The 23,041-nt window shown below is 31.0% G+C and overlaps 1 protein-coding gene across 1 annotated transcript in view; it reads left to right on the top strand.

Moving 5' to 3' along the window:
- The window catches only part of LOC122268403 (protein RRP5 homolog), an 86,807-nt gene that overhangs the window by 50,774 nt on the left and 12,992 nt on the right, over window positions 1–23,041 (top strand). The window contains exons 14-18 of the mRNA XM_087155479.1: window positions 867–1,046; window positions 6,210–6,326; window positions 8,234–8,439; window positions 12,561–12,654; window positions 22,777–22,983. Coding sequence (XP_087011605.1) covers window positions 867–1,046; window positions 6,210–6,326; window positions 8,234–8,439; window positions 12,561–12,654; window positions 22,777–22,983 — 804 coding nt within the window. The remainder of the gene's footprint in view (window positions 1–866; window positions 1,047–6,209; window positions 6,327–8,233; window positions 8,440–12,560; window positions 12,655–22,776; window positions 22,984–23,041) is intronic.

Raw genomic sequence — 23,041 nt, 5'->3', positions numbered from 1 at the left:
GCCTGAATTATTATTTTCAATTGTGCAATTCTTATTTTTATACCAGCTTGAACAATTTTAAGGGTTTTGTTAATTTAGCATCCCAAACAGGTCTTCTTTTTTTAACATTTATTTGATAAAACCTGTTACTAATACTTGATAGTTCCATCTAAAATGGTTAATGTTATTATTCAATTGTTACTAACTGATTTGCTTAATAACAGAAATTATAGTTATTTTTATTCGAGTTCAACCCTTTCATGATTTGCAAAGAAAGTGAAGCAATATGCCAGTTAGATATCTAACAATAAATAAATTAATTCAGATTATAATTCATTAAAAATTTCACTTGATCTTCATTGTTTTGATGCACTAACTACATATTACGCACTTGCATTTAAATAAGCGTAAAACTAAATTATATTAGAACAGTAAATTATTTTGCATGCAACTAATGAAAAATTACACCTGATTCTTATTTACCTTTAGTCTCTCTCTTTCTACTTTTTTTTCCTTGAGCATTAATCAATATTTCAGATTTAACCATTTCTCTTTATTGGCTGGATAAAAATTTCTCTATCAATGAATTCAGACTTCGAAACAATCTCAATTTAGGTATACATTCTTTCATATACTATTTAAATCATGTCAACTCTGACCGTAAGCGAAATTAAATTTTTAGTTTGCAAAATTGAATTTTGCTTTAAAAGTTTCTATAAAACTTATTTATAAATAGCTAAGGGAGTAACCAATTATTTATTCTGTTATGATACGTAAAGTTTATATTTTTTATATTTAAGTACAAAAAAATTATAAACATTTAATTTTTCAAAGTGATTTAAAAATCTTTTGTTTCTTAATGTTAGATTTAATTATTTTATCTTCAGGTTTTGTCTCTTAATCCAAAAATTGGTTTGGCCTTAACTTGTAAAGAAAGCTTATTAAGTCTTCCTAGCACATATTTGTTAGATAAATATGAAAAAGCTGTTAAAGGTGAAGCCTACAAAGGTGTTATCGTAAAGAAAACTGAGGGCTATATTCTCGTATTATTTTTCAACAATGTACAGGTATGTATCTTCTTGTAATTGCTTGCTTTTACTAGTTACTCTGTATTATATTCATGTATATTGAAAAGAATTTTTTAACTTAAGTAATTATAATCTTTATTTTAAAATTTTTTGAAATTGATGTTTTAAATTCTTTTGTGCATGCAATATATTTATTCATATATATTCACCAGATATATAGTATTAATACGCAATAATTATACTTTAAGTACATGTGATCATGTTGAAAATTTTGCTAACTTAATGAAAGCTAGATATGTGTATAATTTGCTCTAACTGCACAATTTTTTCTTTCTTTTAATTATTTAGGATTACACAAATGTCATGTGAGACATAAATTTAAAGCAGAAAATTAATTTAAAATAAAATTAAACTTAAATCTTAGAAACAAGAAAAAAAAATTTACTACTTGTATGTAGCTACAAAGCATTATTGAGAATCTGTGAAAATTAGGTGCTGAATTAGCTTTAAACTGTACGAGACATTTGCATTTCTACCTGTCTTGGCAATACTACTTTTTATTTTGCTTCAGTTATTATTTTGCATGCACCATAAGTACCTTATAGTCTAAAAACATATTATTTTCAATAACAATAATGCAACATTAGTAATTTAAAATTGTGAGATCAGGGTTTGTTGATTTAAATCATTGGTTCTCAATTACCCCCATTGGCCCCCAGGGGGGCGATACCGCCCCCCTGGGGGCGTTGAGAGTATACTGAGGGGCAGTGAACTAGTTTTGGGCAGTAGGGGGGCGTTGGGTATGTTTTGGGCGGTAGGGGGCGATGAGCATGTTTTGTCATTCAAATTTAAAATTTAGAAATAAAATTATTAAATTAAGATTTATTTAATAAATAAAATTAATCTAAAATTAATATTAAAGAGAAACAAATTAAATTAATATAATAAATAAAGATTATCCGATACACCATTTGTACCAGCAATAAAACGAGCTTATACGGCACCTATTCTCCGATCCGAACCAACACACCTCAGCGCATGAGTCTGTACCTCTTGCCTTTGACTTATTCAAGCCATTTGGTGAAAATTGAAGTCATTGCGCTTTCAGTATGAATTTTTGATTTGACCCGTGTTTCTTATAATGGTTTTTCTTAGTTTCATTACAGTTTTTTCCTCTGCCACAAACAATGTCGGTTAATAAAAAGAGGTATCATCAATACAGTGCCACATACTTGAAGTTGGGATTTGTTCAATCACTGTTGAACTCTCAACTACCCATGTGTTTACTTTGTAATAAAGTTTTATCTAATGAGGTAATGAAAGTTTACCGTTATCAGGAGCATTTGCAAAAAACTTATCCTGACAAACAAAATAAAGATTTGACATTTTTCATGAACATCTTCTTTCACGCTTCTGAAGGCACCGTCGGTGTCTGGGTTACTAGCAACCTCATCACAAAAATGTGACGATGGTTTAATAGCTTCTTATAATATATCAAAATTTATTGCTAAATCTGGGAAAGCTCATACCATCGGAGCAGAGTTGATACTGCCGTTTGTCAAGGAAGTTTTAGAAACAGTTTTACACCATCCAGTCGCATCCATTGTAATAAAAAAATATCCCGTAAGCAACGATACAGTGCGGCGACGAAATGATGAATTGGCTGAAGACGCTGAAATTTCTTTACGCAAACTTTTGATATCCAACGAATTTTCCCTTCAAGTTGATAAATCAATCTTGCCAGATAATGTAGGCCTTACTGTAGGCATAGGTCCGGTTTGTAAAGGTAGGAAAAACTATTCAAGAGATGCTTTTTGCAAGAAGCTTGATTGTAGATATCAATGGTAAATGTATTTTTAATACTTTCAAAGATTATTTTAAAGAGAAAAGCATTCATCTTGCGAATATTATGTCTATTACCACTGATAGGCTCTTGCAATGGTGGGTCGACATTACCCTTTTGGAAAGGAAGGTACCAGATGTCTCAGCTGTTCACTGCTTGATTCACAGAAAGCATTTAGTAGGGGAAAATCTCAGCAACCGTTTGCATCAATCATTGCAATATGTCATATCTGCTGTGAACAAAATTCATTGTAATGCTCTCTACGATTGATTATTCAGACAGCTGTGAAAGAAAAACGATAAAGAATTCAATCACTTGCTACTATACACCGAGATTCGCTGGCTTTCCAAAAGCCTCTGTCTCAATAGGTACTGGAATCTTTTCGACTCTATGCTTGAGCTCCTCGAAAAAAGAGATGTAGCTCTGAGAGACAGATTGCTAGAATTTAAGATAGACTTTGACAGATTTTTCTGTAAAATTTAAGGGTGATAATTTACATCTTCAAGGCAACGAGCTCAATTTGATCCCTACAAAATCAGTTATTTCTGCCTTTCTAAAAAAACTCATTTCGTAGAAGCAGAATTTTGGTTGGAATGAGTTCAGCCAAGCAGGCGAAATTCACTCTGATGACGCACAAGAATATTGTCAACATCTTGACTCTTTGCACATGAACTTTTCTGACCGTTTTAAAGATGTTTTGTTCCCTAGAAGTGCCTCAATGGGTTTATGGGTTCTGAACCCTTTTGTGAATATTGAAACAGCAGAGGTTCAGATTTACGAGGAATTGGTTGAACTTTTAACTAAGTAAACTTTGGAATGATGATCTTCTCACAGAATTTTTGCTTAAAGGTAACATCAGTCGTCTCTATCCTGGACTGTAGACTATCATTAAACATTTTTTTAATTGCCTCCCCTTCCCCCTAGCTTGTCGAACGTGGAATCAATGTTGTTACAGATCTTATCACAAAAAGGAGAAATCGACTCAAAATTGTGCAACGAGGGGATTAGCGTCTTCATCTCACTAAAAGTATTGAGCCGACCGTTAAGAAATTGGTTCTGAACCATTAAGTACAATCACCCCACTAACATAGTTACTTGAATGTTTCGCTGATACTACTTTTTAGTGTTAAAAATCTTTTTTTTTTTTTTAATTATCTAATTGAGAATAAATTATTTTTTTAAGCATAAGTTTCATTGCTGTATTTTTTTCATTGAACGTATTTATTTTTATTATAACAAATAGACTGCGATTACCTGCCGCGAGAAAATTATCGAGTTAATGAGCACATTATATATTTTAAAGAGACCAAACAAATTTAAAGCGTAAAGAAATTAAGATTTTGCTTATAATTCAGCACACCACCCTCCGTCTCCATGCTCTAAACAACTGCATTTTCACGAAGGGGGGCGTTGAAATGTTTTTTGCTCCTTAAGGGGGCGGCAACGTTAAAAAGGTTGAGAATCTATGATTTAAATCAAATGATTTTTTTTTAAAAAATCATTGATTTAAATCAACTGATTATATATATATATATATATATATATATATATATATATATATATATATTGATTTTAAAAGTTAAAAAACAGTTTTAAATTATTGGTACTTCTATTATTTTCTTTACAAGGTTTTAAAATTTATTTTAAATAAATTGCTGCATCAATTAATTTTAGTTGACAAAATTACTTTCTTTCTTGGTGTATGTTAAATTCCAACACATTTGAAATTACATTTTTAAAAATCTTTTGATTCTTGAGGTTGAAAGTACAGAAAGTAAACATTTAATACTGTCTTAATATGGACTCGCATAGCTGTAGAAAGTAATTAATAAACATGATTTTTTTTTCTCAAAAAAATGCAAATAATGTTAATTAAAATTCTGCCATTTGATTAAAAAGGCATGGAATTAAAATCTGCATTATATTTTATTGGTGGAAAATGTATATTTCTGAAGCTTGAGGTTATATTAAAAAGAAATTACCCTAATATGCAAAAAATAGAAAAAAAAGGCTGATGAATTTAGATAATTTTTTCCTGATATAGTATATTTCTTCCCTTTCAAAGTCTATTTGAAGCAGTAGGGTTATTAATTGGTATTTTTTTCTCATTATATGTTTACAGTATCTTTGACATTATCAGATTTTCTATAAAGAAATTTTGTGAGGAAAAAAAAAATTCAAATAAGTAAATAGATTTTTAAAATTTTTTTTTTACCTTAACTTATCTATTTTGATATAGGATTAAAAATGAATATTTTAATATAAAAATATATAGATTAATTATTATTTATTTTTTGATGAATGACTACATTTATAAACACAATCTGTTACATTTATTTTGTCATTTTAAAAATCAAGAGGGGGAAAAAAAGACACAGAATTTTAAATTAAAATTTTGGTTTGCTGATTGAAACTTTGTTTTAATAGTTAAAGTACAGGAAGCGTTTAGGAAGCCTTCACAAATTCAACTTTAGGAAAAACGGTAGAATAATTTCACAAAATTTTTGAAATTTTAATTTTGTGTAACGTAAGAAACGATAAATCCATATTTTTGTGTTAATATTTATAATAAAATTTTTAATTTTTATAAATGATGTCTAAATTTTCACAAAATAAGTACCTCTCAGAAAAACCTAGACAGACCACTAAAGTATTCTTTAATTCTCTATTTCATCTAGTCTTTAAATTTCAATCATGCATTTGTTTCAAAATGGTTGCTATGCATTCAAAGCTATGTATTATAATGAAAAATTATTTTAGTAAGTTAGAGCTTCTAAAATATAGTTTTAATATTAATTTAATTTTGATTAAACATTTGCAGAGCTTTTTAACATAAATTAAAGTTCTTTCAGTGTATTTGAATAAAAATCAACAAAAATCTGATTTAAATAAAAAAAAATCTGCTTTTTTTTTAGAAACATCAAAAAAATCACGAACCCTGTGTAAGAATGATTGATTGATTTCATAATGTTAAATTATTAATAATTTGTTATTTAAAAACATGATTTAAGACCTAGTGGAAAAAAGTTTTAATTGATTTTTTCGAAATTTCTTTTGTTGTTTTGGGGAAAAAATTATTTTACTGTACACCAAATTATCTAAATAAGAGGTGAAGGCTGTCACAAATTTAAAACCTCCACTAAATAATGAAAGTAAAAGATAATTCGAAATTAATTTTGAAGTTTTTAATAATCTAAATCAATAAGAAAATAATCTTTAAAAAAAATCCGTATAAATATTTGATGTATATAGGTAATATAATAGGTTATTCTTTTTTATCTTGTTTAAATGTAAAATGTTATCCCGTGTTGTTTTCTGCTTATATGTTAGTTTTAACACTTTATTTTAATTTTTTTTAGGGAATTGTAACCTCGGAAAACATTCCAGATACAGCAATTTTTTACATAGGGCAGACTGTCAGATGTGTTGTAATATACTGTAATCCATTAAAGAAGAAACTGAAACTGTCTTTAAATGTAAGTTTCATCCTTTCTACTAACTGTATACCTAAAGGCCAGGATAGCCTGGTAGGTAGGACACTGGGCCCATGTCCTAGAGGTTGTGGGCTCGATCCCTGCCGAATGAAGACTCCCCGTATAGTAAATGGTGACTGATGCACATTAAATCTGTCGAGTCTCAAAGTCCTCCATGTTCCAATTACAAATCAAACCTCTGGGGGTACTGGGGAGTTTCCTTGTCTTCTGGATTGTATCAAAATTACAAGGCTACATAGTTGAACATTAGTAGTCATATACGAAAATTGAGTCAGCTGTTCAACGATGGTTATAAAACTGTATTCTTTAAAAAAAAAAAATATCTATGTTTATGCATATACAATAGAACTTTAATCGATTGTTTTTCATTGAACCATTCTTTGTGAACGACAGATTCGGGAAACCGATAAATGTGGGTCTAAATTAAATAATACTGAATGACTTGAAAATGTACAAAAGTAATAAAGAGATAATGAATTTTAAAATTAATAAGTTTACTATAAGTGTAAAATAATTTAATTAAAGAACTATAATTAAAAAACTATACCATAATGAAAACTATACCATACTGACCATAATACAAAATTACTATTGATGCAAAAGAATGAACACACTTATTTTTTTAAGTTATTTCAAATTTTTAATTTGAACGCTTTCTTTTCTTCTCAACATAAATAACAAATTTTCGACATTAGTAAAATGTTTCCTGTATGCTTGCTTGAATGTAGAACGTAGCTCATTGTTTCTTAACCTTTGGCGAATGTTAGCACTGTTTGTGATTTCATTTTGCCATCTATTGTACTTCTTCAGCTTTTCCAACTATTTCTGAACTTATTACACCGCAAATTACAAATTTTTTATCAACTGATACATTAATATCAAGCATGCTGTTTAACATGTTTTACCCTAACTATAACAAATCCTTATTATCTCCATCATTAGCATCAAGAGTTACTGGTTTTCTTCTCAAAACGAAAAAAGATCTTCGATGTTCTTAATTGTTGGGGGAAATTCCTGAACAATAGACATGGGAATTAGTTAATTTTCAAAACAATCTAGACAGAATATTATTAACATTATAAGAATAGCATTTCTGATGAGACCGCTAAAAACAAGGCTATACACATGGGAAAACAAAAGATGCAGGAATGATGGATCAAGGTTCAACTGTACCAAAATCTGTTGTTAATATATCTTTGTTTAGAGGTAGATCTCAATTATTCCATGCATATTTGTGGTTCCTGACATTTTTTATTAGCCAATGAGGAGAACAAGAATGAATGTGTAGATTAGTGATCATAAGTTAATGCTGATATTCAATGAATGCTGAGAAACATTATTTAGAAATGTTAACTGTCTTTACAACTGTTGAAATTAAGAAATTTTTTAAGAGAGAAAAAAAGCTTATTGTCATTGAAGAATTCATTAGAAAATTCATCCACCAGAATTGATTCCAGAATTCAATAAATGCGATATAAAAACTCCTCCCCATTCAGAACATATTCCTGTCAATTCATTATCATCCATAAGTTCAGGCGTCAAATCATTCAGATCATTACATAAAAAGTTATTAAGGTGTTCCATTTTTTATTTTATGCTTGAACATTGTTAGATTGTGCAAGACCAAGATAATAAATAAGAATATCATGTCTTTTCATTATCTTTCAATTCTGTGTAGCATTATATTTATTTTATTAAAATGTCAATAAATTATAAAACACATTAAATGCTCCTAATAACCACCTACTTTATTGGGTAAGTACAAGAAAAAAAGTGTTTAAAGTTAAAATGTGTAATATTTGTCTCTCTATATTTTAAAAGTTAGTTTTATATACATGTTCATATAATTGGGTTCATTTTTATGTATTAAAGTTTGTTCTTTTTTTTAGCCTGAAAAGCTAGAAGATCATGATTCCAATAAAAAGGAGAAACTATCTCTAAAACACACAAAACAAAAGTCTTCTAAGACAGTGACAGATGGTGATACAAGTATACCTGCTTCAAAAGATTCAAATAAGAAAAATCTAAATGCTGAGTCTTCTACTCAAAACATATCTAGCCCTATTTTTTCTGAGGGGAAAACTTACAAAGCAATGTATGAATTTCTGGTATTTCGTAAAATAATGGTTATTTTTATAAATATTTAATATCAATATTGCAATATAATTAGTATGCTGTGGGTCTGTCGGTATGTTATGGAGGTAAGGGGGGCCGTTGAGCATGTTCTGTTATTCCAATTTAATTTTAAAACTCCCAAATAAAATTATGTTAATAGACTATGCAGTGGAGGTAAAATAAGAAATATGTCACTGTGTTCGAGCTACTAATCTGTGCAATGGGGGGAGATACAAGGAATGTCATTACATTTGAACTACTAAAGGATAACATTTCTTGTTTATGATAACCGTTGCTGAGGCCTTCTCTCTTCTAGGAAATATTAGTTAATTGCCCTTTTGAAGAGGGAGGTATCGGAAATTTTAGCTGTTGACTGCGTGATTCACAGACAGCATTTATTCGGAAAAAATCTTAGCGACTGTTTACATCAGTCATTGGAATATATTATCCCTGTTGTAAACAAAATTTGCAGAAATGCTCTCAACGATCGATTTTCATACAGCTGTGTAAGAGAAAACAACGGAGAATTTAATTGCTTGCTACTACACATCAAGATTCACTTGTTTTGCAAGGGTGCCTGTCTCAATAGGTTTTGGAATATTTTCGACTATGTGCTTGAGCTCCTCAGACTCAGAGATGTAGCTCTGTGAGACATTTTGCTAAAATTTATGATAGAAGTTGCATACATGACTGATTTATTTGCAAAATTTAATGGCATTAAGAACTTGAAGGTAACGAGCTCAATTTGATCACTACAGAATCAATTATTTTTGCCTTTCTAAAAAAAAATGTGGAAGCAGAATTTTACTTGGAATGAGTTTAGCCGATTTCCAATCTTATCAGATCTGGAAAGAGAAAGGTGAAATTCCATCTGATGATACATAAGAATATTATCAACACCTTGACTCTTTGCACATGGACTTTTCTTAAAGATGTTTTGTCTCTGCAAGTTCCTTATGAACCCTTTTATGAATATTGAAACAGCAGAGGTTCAGATTCAGGAGGAATTATTTGATTTTTTATTTAAGGAAACTTTGAAAAGGTGATCGTCTCACAGAATTTTGACTTCAAGGTAACATCAGTCTGGATCATACTTTGAAGTGTGGACTATCGTTAAATTTTTTTAATTGCCTTCCCTTCCTCCTACTTATGGTTCAGTACTGTGATGGATCTAATCACGAAAAATAAAATAGACTCGAAATCGTGCTTTGGGGACTTGCACCTTCACCTCATGTAAAAATATTGAACTGAGTGTTAAGAAACTGGCTCTGAACCATCAAGCACAATCATCCCACTGACATAGTTACTTAATTGTTTCATTGATACTAATTTCTGAAGTAAAAATTTTTTTGAGTTTTTTTAATTATCTAATTAAGAATAAATTACTGTTTATAAGCGTAAGTTTCCTTATGTTTTCTTTTTCATATCCGTATCTATTTTGATTACAAAAAATAGACTGTGGTTGCCTGCCGGGGGAAAAGTATTGAATTAACACACACATAAATTATTTTTTTTAAAAAACCAAACAAATTGAACGCATAATTTTTTTTAAAATGTGTTGCCTCATATAACTCAGCGCACTCCCTCAGTACCCATACTCTAAATAACTGGATTTTCATAAAGGGGATATTGAATTTTTTTTTTTATGCTTCTTAAGGGGTTAAAAAATCTATGGTTTTTAATACATTTTAAATAGTCGTAGGAACTAAAACAATGTCATCTGCACATCTCCTTTTAACTAGATGCCTGGAAAGTGTAGTTGTTTAATTGTACCATACCAACGCTTGTGGTGAAATTCAAGAATAATTCGGTAGCAGAGGCAACACCCATTATGATGTAATTTTCTATGATCATCGATTAAATATACATAGCTACCAACTCTACTGGATCTTGCCAGTTTCTCCTGGTCTACTTTTGTTCTACTACTACCTGGTCTACTGGTTTAATTAAAATTCTCCTGGTTTTGTACATTTTAGAAAATTCCCTAAAATTGAGGAAGTTTCCTAAAAATATTCACTATTGAATTAGAGTTTTTGCACAGATTATTGCTTGCTTAAATATTTAAGTTAGTATTACTAATACATAATGAAGCGAAACTCATTTATAGAAATTAGTTCAATACTTTTTTTGTTCAAAATGCTCGGTTTATTTTTATTCAGAACTCTCTTTTTGAATTAATTTAAAAAATCTTTTAACTATCTTTGATGAATTAAATGCATATAAATATTTGAAATTATGAGTAAACATAATACATAGCATTTCAAGCATATCTAATGACAATCATTACTGGAAAATATTACAGTTTTTCTATTTTGATGACTATAAAAATCCCTAAAATTCCCAATATTTAAAGTATTTAGTTCATTATGCAACAATTATCATGAAATTTATATTTTGTAAAATCTGCTTTTTTTTCCTATCCATGTTGGCAGCTATGAATATAAATAAACAAACCTGTGAGGAGGGAATTAGGCCGAAAATCTTAAGACTTTTGTCAGTTTTTACAATTATTTATCTTTTTTTGTCATTTCAATATCGTTTTCAAAGTAAAAATTTTTTAAATATTACTATTACAATTCCCTAATTTAGAATCAAGTTTTTATGTTATTAATTTTTGATAAGCTCAATTTCAAGAAATTCTACCTGGTTTTGTTGACTGGTTTGAAAGCTCATGATTTTTAAAATATGAGAGTTTTACTCATTTTTAAACCGATTGTTAGTGTGTTCAAATTTATTGCAGTCATATTTTTTTAGGATTTTCTGTTGTATTCGAAAATTAAATTTTTTTTTAAAATAAAGAGTTAAGAGCCTTGAAATAATATGAGTTGAGAATATGAAATAAGTTGAAAATAAAAATTTCACTTTTAACAACTTACCTTTGTTTGAAGATAATGTGCTCTTTTCATTTTCAAACACCATACCCTTTTTTTAGTTCTCAAATGAATTCTATGAAGAATATTGTGATAATATTCTTCATACAAAGAATATTGTGATTATACAAAGAATATTGTGATTTTATGAGTCTCTTTTGAAAAAACTCCTTTTTTTTACATTTATCCAATGTTTGTACTTTTTTTTTTTATCTGAAGTTGAGAATGAGTCATTTAACTTTTAACAGTTAGCCTTGCTATTTGAGAATAATGTGCTCATTTTAGTTTCCAGCATCCTGCCCTCTTTTAAAGTCTCGAATGAGTCCTATGAAGAAGTACAAAGAATATTGTATTTTTATGCATGAACCTAAAAATACACTATTTTTATATTCATGCTACTGAGCATTATTCTGGTACTGTGCAAGGAGCGTTAATTAATTATTTTTTTAATTTTGCCATTTCGAGTAATGTGGCTAAATTGTGATTATTTATTTGCTAGAATTTCCTGATTTTTTTATATCAAATTTAGTGTTTTAAATTGATTTTTAGGACTAATTAAATAAATTTCAAAAAAAAAAATAATTTTTTCATATCTTATAACTAGTGAAAGTGTTATAACACTTTATATTATACGCTTACAATGATACATAGAAAGATAGGACTTATATAATTAATATCCACTGCAAATAAGAAAAATGTAAGCTTAGCCAAGAAAAAATTGTATTCACTGTTTATGTAGTCACTTTGATTATTGTTGGTTTAATCTCCATTCCATTCAGAAATAGTATTGAATGTAGCATTTCTTGTGTTGAAAAAGTTCCTGCATGAGATATTAGTTAAGTTAAATTTTATTAAGGATGTATTTTTTTCCTCCTTGCTTTGTGTCCTAAAACCACTAAAAAAATTAAGTTAAAGTAATTGTGCTTGTAGGAAAGTTAAATTTATTGCAACGTATATATAAAATTTTAACCTTTTTATTTTAGCTTGTTTTTAGATCTTATCAAAATTTTTTTGTTTCAGTATTTTATTATATGGCTCTATAAATAATTCGAATGAATTAGCTTATTTGAAATTAGTATTAGCTAATTTAAAAATCACTAAATTATTTTTTTTCTTCTAAAGAGTCGTAACTATACATGATGTAATCAGTTATTACCTTTAAATAAATGTGTTTTTATACTTGTTGTTGCCTTAACAGTAAATTAATTTAACGCTGATATTTTGATTGTAGAATTAAGAAGATTACAGCACATCAATTGAATATCATTGTAAGTGGTAGTGTGAAAGGCCGGATTCATATTACTCGTACTGGGTGTTCCAAGGAAGTAAGTGTCTTTAATTATGAAATTGGTTGTATTTTAATTATTTTTTAGCCATTCTTCTTAATTTAAAATATAAATGCTTTAGTGGCCTAGGCAGATAAAGTGTTGCTCACACCGTTTTGTATCTCGGGATCTTTTTGGCTATTGGTTTGAAATGAATAAGTGCGAGCCAATATTTTTTAGTGTTTTTTATTTAAACTTAACGAAACGACAACAAACAAAAGACTGAAGAGAAAAGCTATGTATCCTTACAGATGCGCACACTGCGCCATCTATCGCAAGGTAAAAATTTAGTTTAATGGAAGGAAGATGTAACATCCTCCAACCGCAAAAGGTTAAAGTTTAAAATTATCAAAAATTTTAAATAAAAGTTAAAGTATAATACAAAATTGAAGATTACAGCTTAACAGGTTTGACTGTTGATCTCAGAGTTTTACTTGCAATACCTGTTGTTTCTAAACGAAATAATCGTTGAAATGGTCGAACTATTTCGCCATTTTGAGTCTTAACCTTCGCAACTCGGGAAACACCATCACGTCCTTTATAAATTTCAATTACTTTGGCTAGAGGCCAATCAACACGTTTTTTATTATCTGAACTGATTAGAACCATATCTCCCACTTCAAGTGGGGATTGATGAGAGTGTCTGGATTGCTTAAGGAGCGAAATATATTTTTTATAGAAACGGGTTTTTAGTTTTTGCTTAATGGAGTGAAGGTGTTTCGCGCGTTTGCGAAGATTCTGCATATCATTCTAATGGAGATCATCAACACAAAATTCAGTCTGATCCTGTAAAAAGAGAGAAGGAGTTAATGGCACTAGATCTGATGGTTCTTCGGAGAGGTAAGTAAGAGGTCTACTATTAAGTAGAGCTTCGCATTCACACACAACGGTGTACAGTTCTTCGTAGTTAAGACACGCTTTTCCTAAATTGCGTCTCAACAATTCCTTCAACATTCTTACCACCCTCTCCCACCAACCCCCCTCCCCCCCCACCAAGCAGCGGTAGGTGGGTTGAAATGCCAGATTTTTTTCAAATCTGAGTGAGCAATGATGACATTCCAGTCTATACTTTTCAGTTCGTTGTTTGCACCAACAAAGTTTGTGCCATTATCTGAATAGATTGATTTTACTCGACCTCGACGTGAAATGAATCGTCTCAATGCGAGAAGAAAACTTTGCGTGGAGATGTCCGAAACAAGTTCGAAATGTACCGCACGGCACACGTGAAGATTGTAATCCAAACTTTGTCAAGATTTCGCAGAACCAAAGGGCCAGCTAAATCAACTCCAGTTGTTTCGAACACTGCTGATATTCGCACACGTTCTTCTGGAAGAGGAGCAAACATCGTCGTAGCAGATTTGGATTTAAATCTTTGGCAAATTACACATTTAGAAACAACTGATCGAACGGTTTTTCTTGATCGCAAAATCCAGTACTTTTCACGAAGGGTTGTGACAAGTGTTTGTACACCTACATGGCTGTAGGTCCGATGAGTCTCTTCGATGAGTTTGAAAACTAGTTCATTCCTGTCAGGCAACAGGATAGGACGTCTGAAAAAATCACCATCACTAGTCGAGATAAGTCTTTATAACTTTTAGGAATTTTTATTTCAATATGATTTGCTTCATGTTTTATATTATGATTAACCTGAAAATTTGAAACTTTACCCGAAAAAGCATTTTTCCCACTGAAATTAAATAAATCCTTATCATACTTAATATTATTGCTGTTGCAATAATTTTCTACATCATTATAGGATCTTAACCTCATATTTACTCCTTCAATGTTATAATAAATATCAGTTCGACTATTATCTGGACGGGGTACAACTTTTCTAATCCATGAAATGTTTTTACACGGAATTAAATCGGGTTTTAAGCTTGAATTACCTATGTCTTCATCTGAAGAACTTCCGCCCAAATCGGGACGTTCCGGTATAAAACTAGCAAAATTGCGTTTAATGAATTTGGTGCCCAGTACAGCTTCCACACCAATTACACTTTCGTCAAAACGAACATTTATTGTTTCTACAAGTTTCCTTTCGTTTTTAAGCCAAACTCTATAACCCTTCGTATGCATTGCATATCCTAACATAATCCCTTCTTTAGCTCTCATTTGAAGTTTATTACGCAACTGTTTTGGTTGACCCACAAATGCTAAACAACCAAATGTTTTCAAATGAGTGACTGATGGTTTTCTTCCACTATACAATTCAAAGGGAGTTTTAATTTGGTTTTTATGACAAATTCTATTAAAAGTGTAAGTAAAGCATAGTAAAGCTTCAGCCCAAAACGCATCTCCCAATTTACTAGATTTTAGCATAGCTTTTACATTATCTAAGGCAGTTAAATTATAGCGTTCACTAACACCGTTTTGCTCTGGCGTATAAGCGTTAGTACGCTCAGCTCTTATACCTTCATTTTCAAGAAAATCACTAAATTCTTTATGGCAAAATTCCATACCATTATCAGTTCTAACATTTACAATTTTACAGTTTAAAAATCTTTCTGTCTTCAATCTTTTGAAATCTTATGAAACAATCAAAAACATCAGATTTCCTTTTAATGGGAAAAGTAGTAACTTTTCTCGAAAAATCGTCAGTGATAGAAAGAAAGTACCGACTTCCACCATGTGAAATGACAGGCATTGGACCACATACGTCCATATGTAAAAGTTCCAAAGGTTTCTTAGACCTTATACTTAAAATTGGTTTAAACTAAATTCTTTTAGATTTAGCTAATTTACATTCTATACAATTATTGTCTAAAAAATTGAGATTAGGTAATCCTTTCACACTAGAATTTTTACTTGTATGAATTATATAATCACAATTTATGTGGCAGTACCTTAAATGCCAGATGTCTAAATCATTTGTCTGAACAGATACGTTAAACAATTGCTCATTCGAGTCACTAACACTTCTGTCAATAACTAAATCTTTATCAGGCTTAGTATAGGCATTTGGTTTAAAATAATACAAGCCATTAAATCTTTTACAATAGAAAATCTTCTCATTTACCCGATTATACACAGAAATACAATTTTTAACACCCACAAAATAACCTCCAGCTTTCTCTATTACAGAACCAGAAATAAGATTTCTTCTAAGTTTAGGAGAATACATGACATTTTGTAAAGTTACTCTGTGCATTTTACCATTTAACTTATTAAAAAATTGCACCTTTCCAATACCTAAAATTGGGCTCTCAATTTCACCTATGGCTAAAGACATAGAAGCATTTTCTACAGTTTCATATTCAAAGAATAAATCCAAATTATTACAAAAATGTGTTGAAGCGGCAGTGTCAAAAAGCCAACTTTCTTTCTCAATTTCATGACTCACATTGCCAACATTTGCTTTAACGATATAAAGACTATTATCTAAAACATTTGTAGTTACATTACAATAAGAATTATCACTTGCATTTTGTTTAAATTTACTCTTTATACTCTTTGAATTACACCTTAATTTTTGCTTACAATCTGATATTAAATGACCATATTTGTTACAACGATAACAAGGTCCTATCTTAGATTTATCACAACTAGTTTTGGATTTAGACTTAATATTAGCAGATTCTAAATTTCCCTTACTATTAGAAGAACCAGATTTAAACTTATTAGTTATGCTTAACTTTTCATTAAAACTTGAATTAACATTATAAGCAATATCACTAACATTATTTAAATCAAAATTAAGTTGCTTAAGTCTACTCTCCTCCAAAAGTAATTCGTCTAAAATGTTCTTAAATTTAAATTTAGTGTCCTCCCATCTATAAATAATCTGAACTATACCTTGAAAGTCCTTGGGTAAGTATCTTATAAGTTGGAATCCTTGGTATAGGTCGTCAACAGGATGTCCTGCTTCTTTCAATTGAGAAACCAGGTTCTTTAATCTTGCAGCGAATATTCCAACCTCTTCTCCTGGGGTGTATTTCAGGTCGAAGAACTGGTCTAGGAGTTTAATAACTCTCGCTCTCGTAGTCGGCTCAAAATGTTGTTTTAAAATTTCCCAAGCGTCAGCACCATCCATTGTCGCTGAGATCAGACTTCGGTATTCAGGTTCCACACTAAGAAATATTGACGTGTACGCTTTGTCCCGTCTCCAGAGGTATTCTTGACTTTCTTTTCGACTTGCTTCTGAAGGTAGGGCAGGTTCAGTTTTGGAGATAAAACTCCACACTCCTCGGTCCATGAGGATTACTTTCATATTTTCTTTCCACGTACTCCAATTTCACGAATTTAGGAAATCTATATGCAGGTTCGAAGATTCCATGATGAAACAATTATGACTTAAAGGTTCTTTAAAAGCAAAAGGGAGTATCACTGCTCGTTCTATACTAGATACCAAACTTCGTAATCTTTAGCAGTAGCCATCAAATTTGGATGTGCCGACTTCAAATTCCGGTCTAAAATTCTTTAAATAAATTCTTACTGTTAGTTTTGTCAACTGGAGAAAAATTCTTTAGAAGCATCATATTTTCTTAAATGTGGTATTATTTTTCAAATCCACAGCACCTTGAAGTACTCCATAGCAAACTTGTGATTTAAGCTGACGATTCACTTCGCAAATTTGGCTGGCGGGAACGGCCCCCATCTTTAAGATTCTCCATTTGAAGTTGACAAAGACTCGTCTAAATCCAGGCTAATGCAAAACTAGATATTCAGGACGATAGAACATGAATCCCGGTTATGCCATAAACTCGGCCCATAACCTTGACAGCCGAGATTCTCGCAGAATATCATATCATGTCATATCATTGTCATGTCAACAACTCAACAATAAGAGAGAAACGAAGTTTCTGAATAAATGAGTTTATTTAAAAACATCAGTAATAAAGAATGTCACAAACAGAGTGACGAAAAGAAAGAATACAAAATGCTCTGCTTCAACAGAAGCTTAAATACAGATAACAGGTGACGTCATGATCCACGCAAGAACGACCAACAGCAAATGAAAATAAACTGGCCGATCCCCGCAGACCATGACGTCACCGACGCAAGTTGAATGCATGAGATCGACGACGGAAAATCGAACCTCATACCTTCTAACTTCTATTATTTGTCTAACAAGATTTTCTTATTTTAGGAGTCATACCACAAATAGTTTCTTTATCTAATAATACAGCTTCACACGAAAAATTTCCTGAAGCTCACACTTTAAGGCTGAATGTTTTATTTTTTCCGTTTCAATACCGCCAAATAAACTGTGTGTCAGAAATTCAGAATGATCAGTTTTTAAGTTTAAATATTCTGCAACATCACGAGTTATATACGATCTTTGCGAAGCTGAATCGCATAAACAACGAACAACTTTTGTTTTCGAAGGCCCTAATACTCTTATTTGAAGAGTTTGTAATAAAATATCTGCCGAACCGGATGAGCTATTACTGACGACATTATTAGTTTCGGTTTTGTTCAAAGAAGAAAAAGTTTTTTCCTCTTCTTTGCATAAATTAGGACACAAAATAGGAAAGTGTTTTTTGGAGCAAATTACACACCGGACACTCATTCCACATTTATCCGCACAACAATTAATTCTAAGACACGCCAAACATGCTTTCATTTTTATTACTTTTTCTTTTCTTTCTTGAAGTGTCATTTTTTGAGCAGTAAAGCAATCACAACTTCTGTGAGTGCCCTTTTGGCAAAATAAACAAAATACATTTGTTTTGCGTTTATCATTTTTTATTTGATTAAACAAAGTTGAAGCCGTCACGCCTGGCGCCGAGATCATGTTTTGGTTATTTTCTGTTTTTAATTTCCCCGTTCTATTTTTATCCGTAGTGCAAAATTTTTTCGCAATACGAATCCTTTCTGAACCGATCACTTCGTTCCAAAGGAATTGCATTAGTAATTCAAGGTCGTGTATGTTTGCATTTGTTGAACGAGAAGTAGAATTTCTTTCTCTTTCAATTAAAATATGCAATTAAAATATGCTCTGGAATTGACGCTTCGACTAACGGATAAAGCATGCACGCGTATTTTTCTTTAGTAACACCTAAATTTTCTAAACAGCTCAATTGAGTATCTAATTGATCTACTAAATTAATGAAAGGCATGTTTTGGGATTGATTTAAAATTAGTTTTAATAATTCGTGTACATATAACTCGATTAGCATTTTATCATCCGCAAAACGTGATTTTAGATTTTTAATAACAGTTTTATATTCACTTTTAGAAACTTGATAAGACTGAACAAAATCGAAAGCCTTACCTTTTGTTGTTTGCATCAGGTAGGCGAATTTTACGTCGTCCTCTATTTTAGGATCCTCATCGATTTTTTGGAACATAGCCCAAAATTCGAACCAATTTTTGGGATTTCCGTCAAAGTCTGTTAGCTCGAGTTTCGGTAAATTGATGCTTATCCGATCTGACGATATGACTTTTGCTTGCTTGTTTACACTTCCGTTGGATTTCGAAAACTCTTGGAAGCGCAGTTTCGCTGCAGTAACGTTATCTCTGTAATTTTCACATTGTTCCAATTCTTTTTCTAAAACTTCATCAAGATTTGAGGATTTGGATTTTACTTCTTCTTTATCAGTTTCGGTTTGATCCTCTGGATTTACAGACAGATATTTAAAAACGATTTTGTCATTTTCAAACAATCTCTTTGATTTTTCTTCAAGTTTAGCAAATGCTACTGATGCTGACTGGATGTTGTTACCTTCGATTGAAGATTCCAGTTCATTTATTGTTTTTGTTACGGCTGTTCGAAGAACTTTTCTTTGAATTAAGCAATTGTTATCCATATTTTCGTCAATGGATATTTACGTTGGAGCGCCAGATTTTGTATCTCGGGATCTTTTTGGCTATTGGTTTGAAATGAATCAGTGCAAGCCAATATTTTTTAGTGTTTTTTATTTAAACTTAACGAAACGACAACAAACAAAAGACTGAAGAGAAAAGCTATGTATCCTTACAGATGCGCACACTGCGCCATCTATCGCAAGGTAAAAATTTAGTTTAATGGAAGAAAGATGTAACACACCGCTTGGCGGACAGTTGGGGTTATGAGTTTTATCTTGGCAGCAGACAAAACAAACGGCATGTATGATGCATGTTAAATTAGACATAGTTGTAAGTTCTCTCTTTGATTCTGGTGTAGAAATTATGAGAACGGGGTACCACCTCAAAGGGCTTTATGTCGTCTGATGGTAGTCAAAATTATGTGGCATTCCTGCCATGGCCATTAATATATGAGCCCTAAAAGAAGGTAGGTGATTAGTCATGGTTGGGTAATATTTGTTCTAATTTTTACATGTACCCTGTTAATATATTTTCATAGAAAAAAAAATTCACTTTTTTTGACATTCAATCTTCTTGCTGCATTTCAAGCTGTCCTCATTGCTGTAGTTTGAAATCATTTGAGTTTTTTATCCCAAGTCTTTCTACAGAAACCTATGTCAACTGGATAGTGAAACCTTATAGATGAAGCAACTTACTATTCCTACCATTCAATTCTAAATTTACCAGGTGTGATTGTAGCTGTAAATATCTTTTTCAACCTTTGTCTTTGTGGAATTTCCAAAATAATGAAAATGTCTAATTTTATCATGGCAAAGAGAGAGTGTTGTAAAACTGATAATTTGTTGAGGATAAAGAGAAAAAACTCACAGCAATAACAAAATTTTAACTCATCAAGCATCCTGCGGTGATTTTAGATATATATATATTTTGTTATAAATGATTCATTCATGAAAAACCTCACTGACTAAAAATATAGTTAAAATCGTTTCATATTCAGCATGCTTGCACTTTTATCTCCTTTTGAATTAGCTTATGTATGCCGTAAAATATCAATGCGTTTAATCATTTTTAACAGGCTTCCTACTATCTCAAGCCTTTAACCCTTTCGCGATGGGAAGCGCAAACGCACCCTTATCGCTGAGGCGGGCAGTCTCTCTCGCAAGTGTGTCCAGGGCCGGAGGGTTTATTTGCTGTTAAGCCTAAATCCGTGAAATTACTGAAATATCAACGCGTTTAATAATGTTCTGTAGAGTATTTAAATGGCATATGCTTTATATATATATATATTTCTATAGATACTTTATTCACTTAAATTATTTCTTGTTTAAATGTGTATTTTACACAATTTATTTTCATTATGTACTTAAACTTTTAACATTATACATCTGAAAACTAGTTATATGACTTAAAATTCTTTTTTCGTATGAAAAATTTGAAGACACTAACATTCCACTAAAAACTGGACCGCAAATCGAAATACTCAACGCTGAAGCGGGGGGGGGGGAACCTCCCCTGCTTACTGTAAGCAAATACCACTTACGAATTTAAAGAGCCATCAAAAAAGAAAGCCATTCTGAAACATTCCTTTCTCCTTCATTCCTTCCCCCTAAAAACCACGTGTATGTGAGTCATACTACTCTCATTTTGAGTAGAAGGTCAAATCTACATGTATCTGAAACCATATGGACATACAATACCATCTTCTGGCAAAAATATTACTTTTTTTTAAATGTTCCAGGACACTGGCACTAATGGGCGACGGCCGGGGGTGAACTAGAAAACGGCCCGGAAGTGAGTGCCTTTCTTGCTGGCGCGTATAGGTGACAGTTGGCGCGAGAGGATTAAAAATGCTTAATTTTTTTTATTCAAAACTGCCTTAATTTGTTTTGAGTATTTTAAATTCAGTTTAATGTTATTCAAATACTATTCAAAATTACTTGAAGTGTGCTAATTATATGCATATTAATCAGAAACAAACGTAAAACAGCCAGTTTTTTTACTGTTAAAGCTTTTGTTATCTAAAGAATAAATGTAAAGCATCTACTAAGTATTTTTCACTAATAGCAAAGGAAATGAAATTGAATAAACTACCATATTGTTTTTTTTCTTTCTTTCACATTTGATGAAAGTTTAAGTATTTAATCTATCTCTGTCCTGTGTATTGTCAAAGAATAAACTGATTTGTAGATGAGATTTTCTCCTAATCAGAGACCAATAAATAATCTTTAAAAATTGGGATATAACCCTGAATACAGGGTTGCCACTCCACAGAGAGAACAGGGGAAACCTGAAAAATACAGGGAATTTAAAAATCACCTAAAATAACAGGGAAAATGTGGGGAATTTAGATTTTTTCTTTACAAACTAGGGAAATACAGGGAATTTGTTTTCTTGTTTTTATCTTTTAAAAAATGGTGACCACTCGGAATCTCATCTATGGAATATTTAACCATCATATTTCAGCTATACTAAACTATTTAATTTACTATAGCATTATTTAAGTATGTTCAGCTGTTTTCCAGCAATTAAAACTAATAAATGAGGTAAGCCCATTATAGCTAACACAAGAGCGCAGTAATTGTTGTTTCCTCTTAGTATATTGTGTATAATATGTACAGGGAAAACACAGGGAATTTTTTTTTCCAGATTTGAGTGGCAACCCTGTTTAAAGTCCCTAAAAAAATTTAATTAAATTTTAAGATAGAAAAAAAAAACATTCTTCCTCATTGACTTGTTTTTAAAGCTCAACATACTTAGGGGAAAATAATATATTTAAAAATAGTAGGAGAGTATATGCATTAAAAAGATAAAAGGAAGACCTGTACTTCATGTGTAATCAGGAAAAAGTCATTATTTCTTTCAACAGTAACAAAGGATACAGACAACAATTACAGTGGTATTTGAAATGCTCATTGTTAGTGACATTTGAACTTAATTTCCATTAGCTAGATAGAAAAATCCTCTCATAAATGTGAAAAAAATATCCTGAATTTTTTTTTTCTCAATTGCCTGTGCCGCATTTATTTCCCGATTTTCAACATAGCGGAAAATATACCTATAGGAAAATCTTTATTGAGAAAAAAAAAATCACTCCGCTGAAATAGTAAGCTTTCAGGTCTTACCTTAAAGTGACTTAAGAGTCAACAGCTGAAAGATTAAATACGAATTTTGTAATGTAGCTGTTTAGTTCTACTGTTTAGCAATTTTGTGTAAAATAAAGTTGTGTAGTTATAATTAAATCTTTAAATTTTGGTTCTAAAATTTGGAAATGCTATAATTGGTACTCTTAAAACATTTTTCCAATTTTTATAATAATTATTTTATTAGATGTTAAAAAATTATTGTTTTTTTTTTTTTTTTAATTTTAACTAGGGCGAATTTCCTTTCAAGAGCTTTGCTGTTGGACAGCTTCTAAAAGTATATGTTTTGAAGTCATTTGAACGACGCAAGCGAAACTATTTGGTTATCAGTCACAGAAACGCAACTTCTTTTCTTGAATGTTCATTAATAAATCCTTCAAGCATTCCTTCAGATAATCTTTTGAACTCTTCTAAACCTCTCATAGGATTTTTAAACAAGGTATGTTAAATTTAAACTTCCTTTGTAAACTTTATATTTTCTTTATTATTAATTAAGT

The sequence above is a fragment of the Parasteatoda tepidariorum genome, chromosome 11, assembly GCF_982258835.1.
Source record: "Parasteatoda tepidariorum strain Cologne lab strain chromosome 11, Ptep-v5.0, whole genome shotgun sequence".
NCBI classification, from domain to species: Eukaryota; Metazoa; Arthropoda; class Arachnida; order Araneae; family Theridiidae; genus Parasteatoda; species Parasteatoda tepidariorum.
The sequence above is the reverse complement of the archived record's forward strand: the minus strand, read 5'-3'. Positions and strand labels throughout refer to the sequence as shown.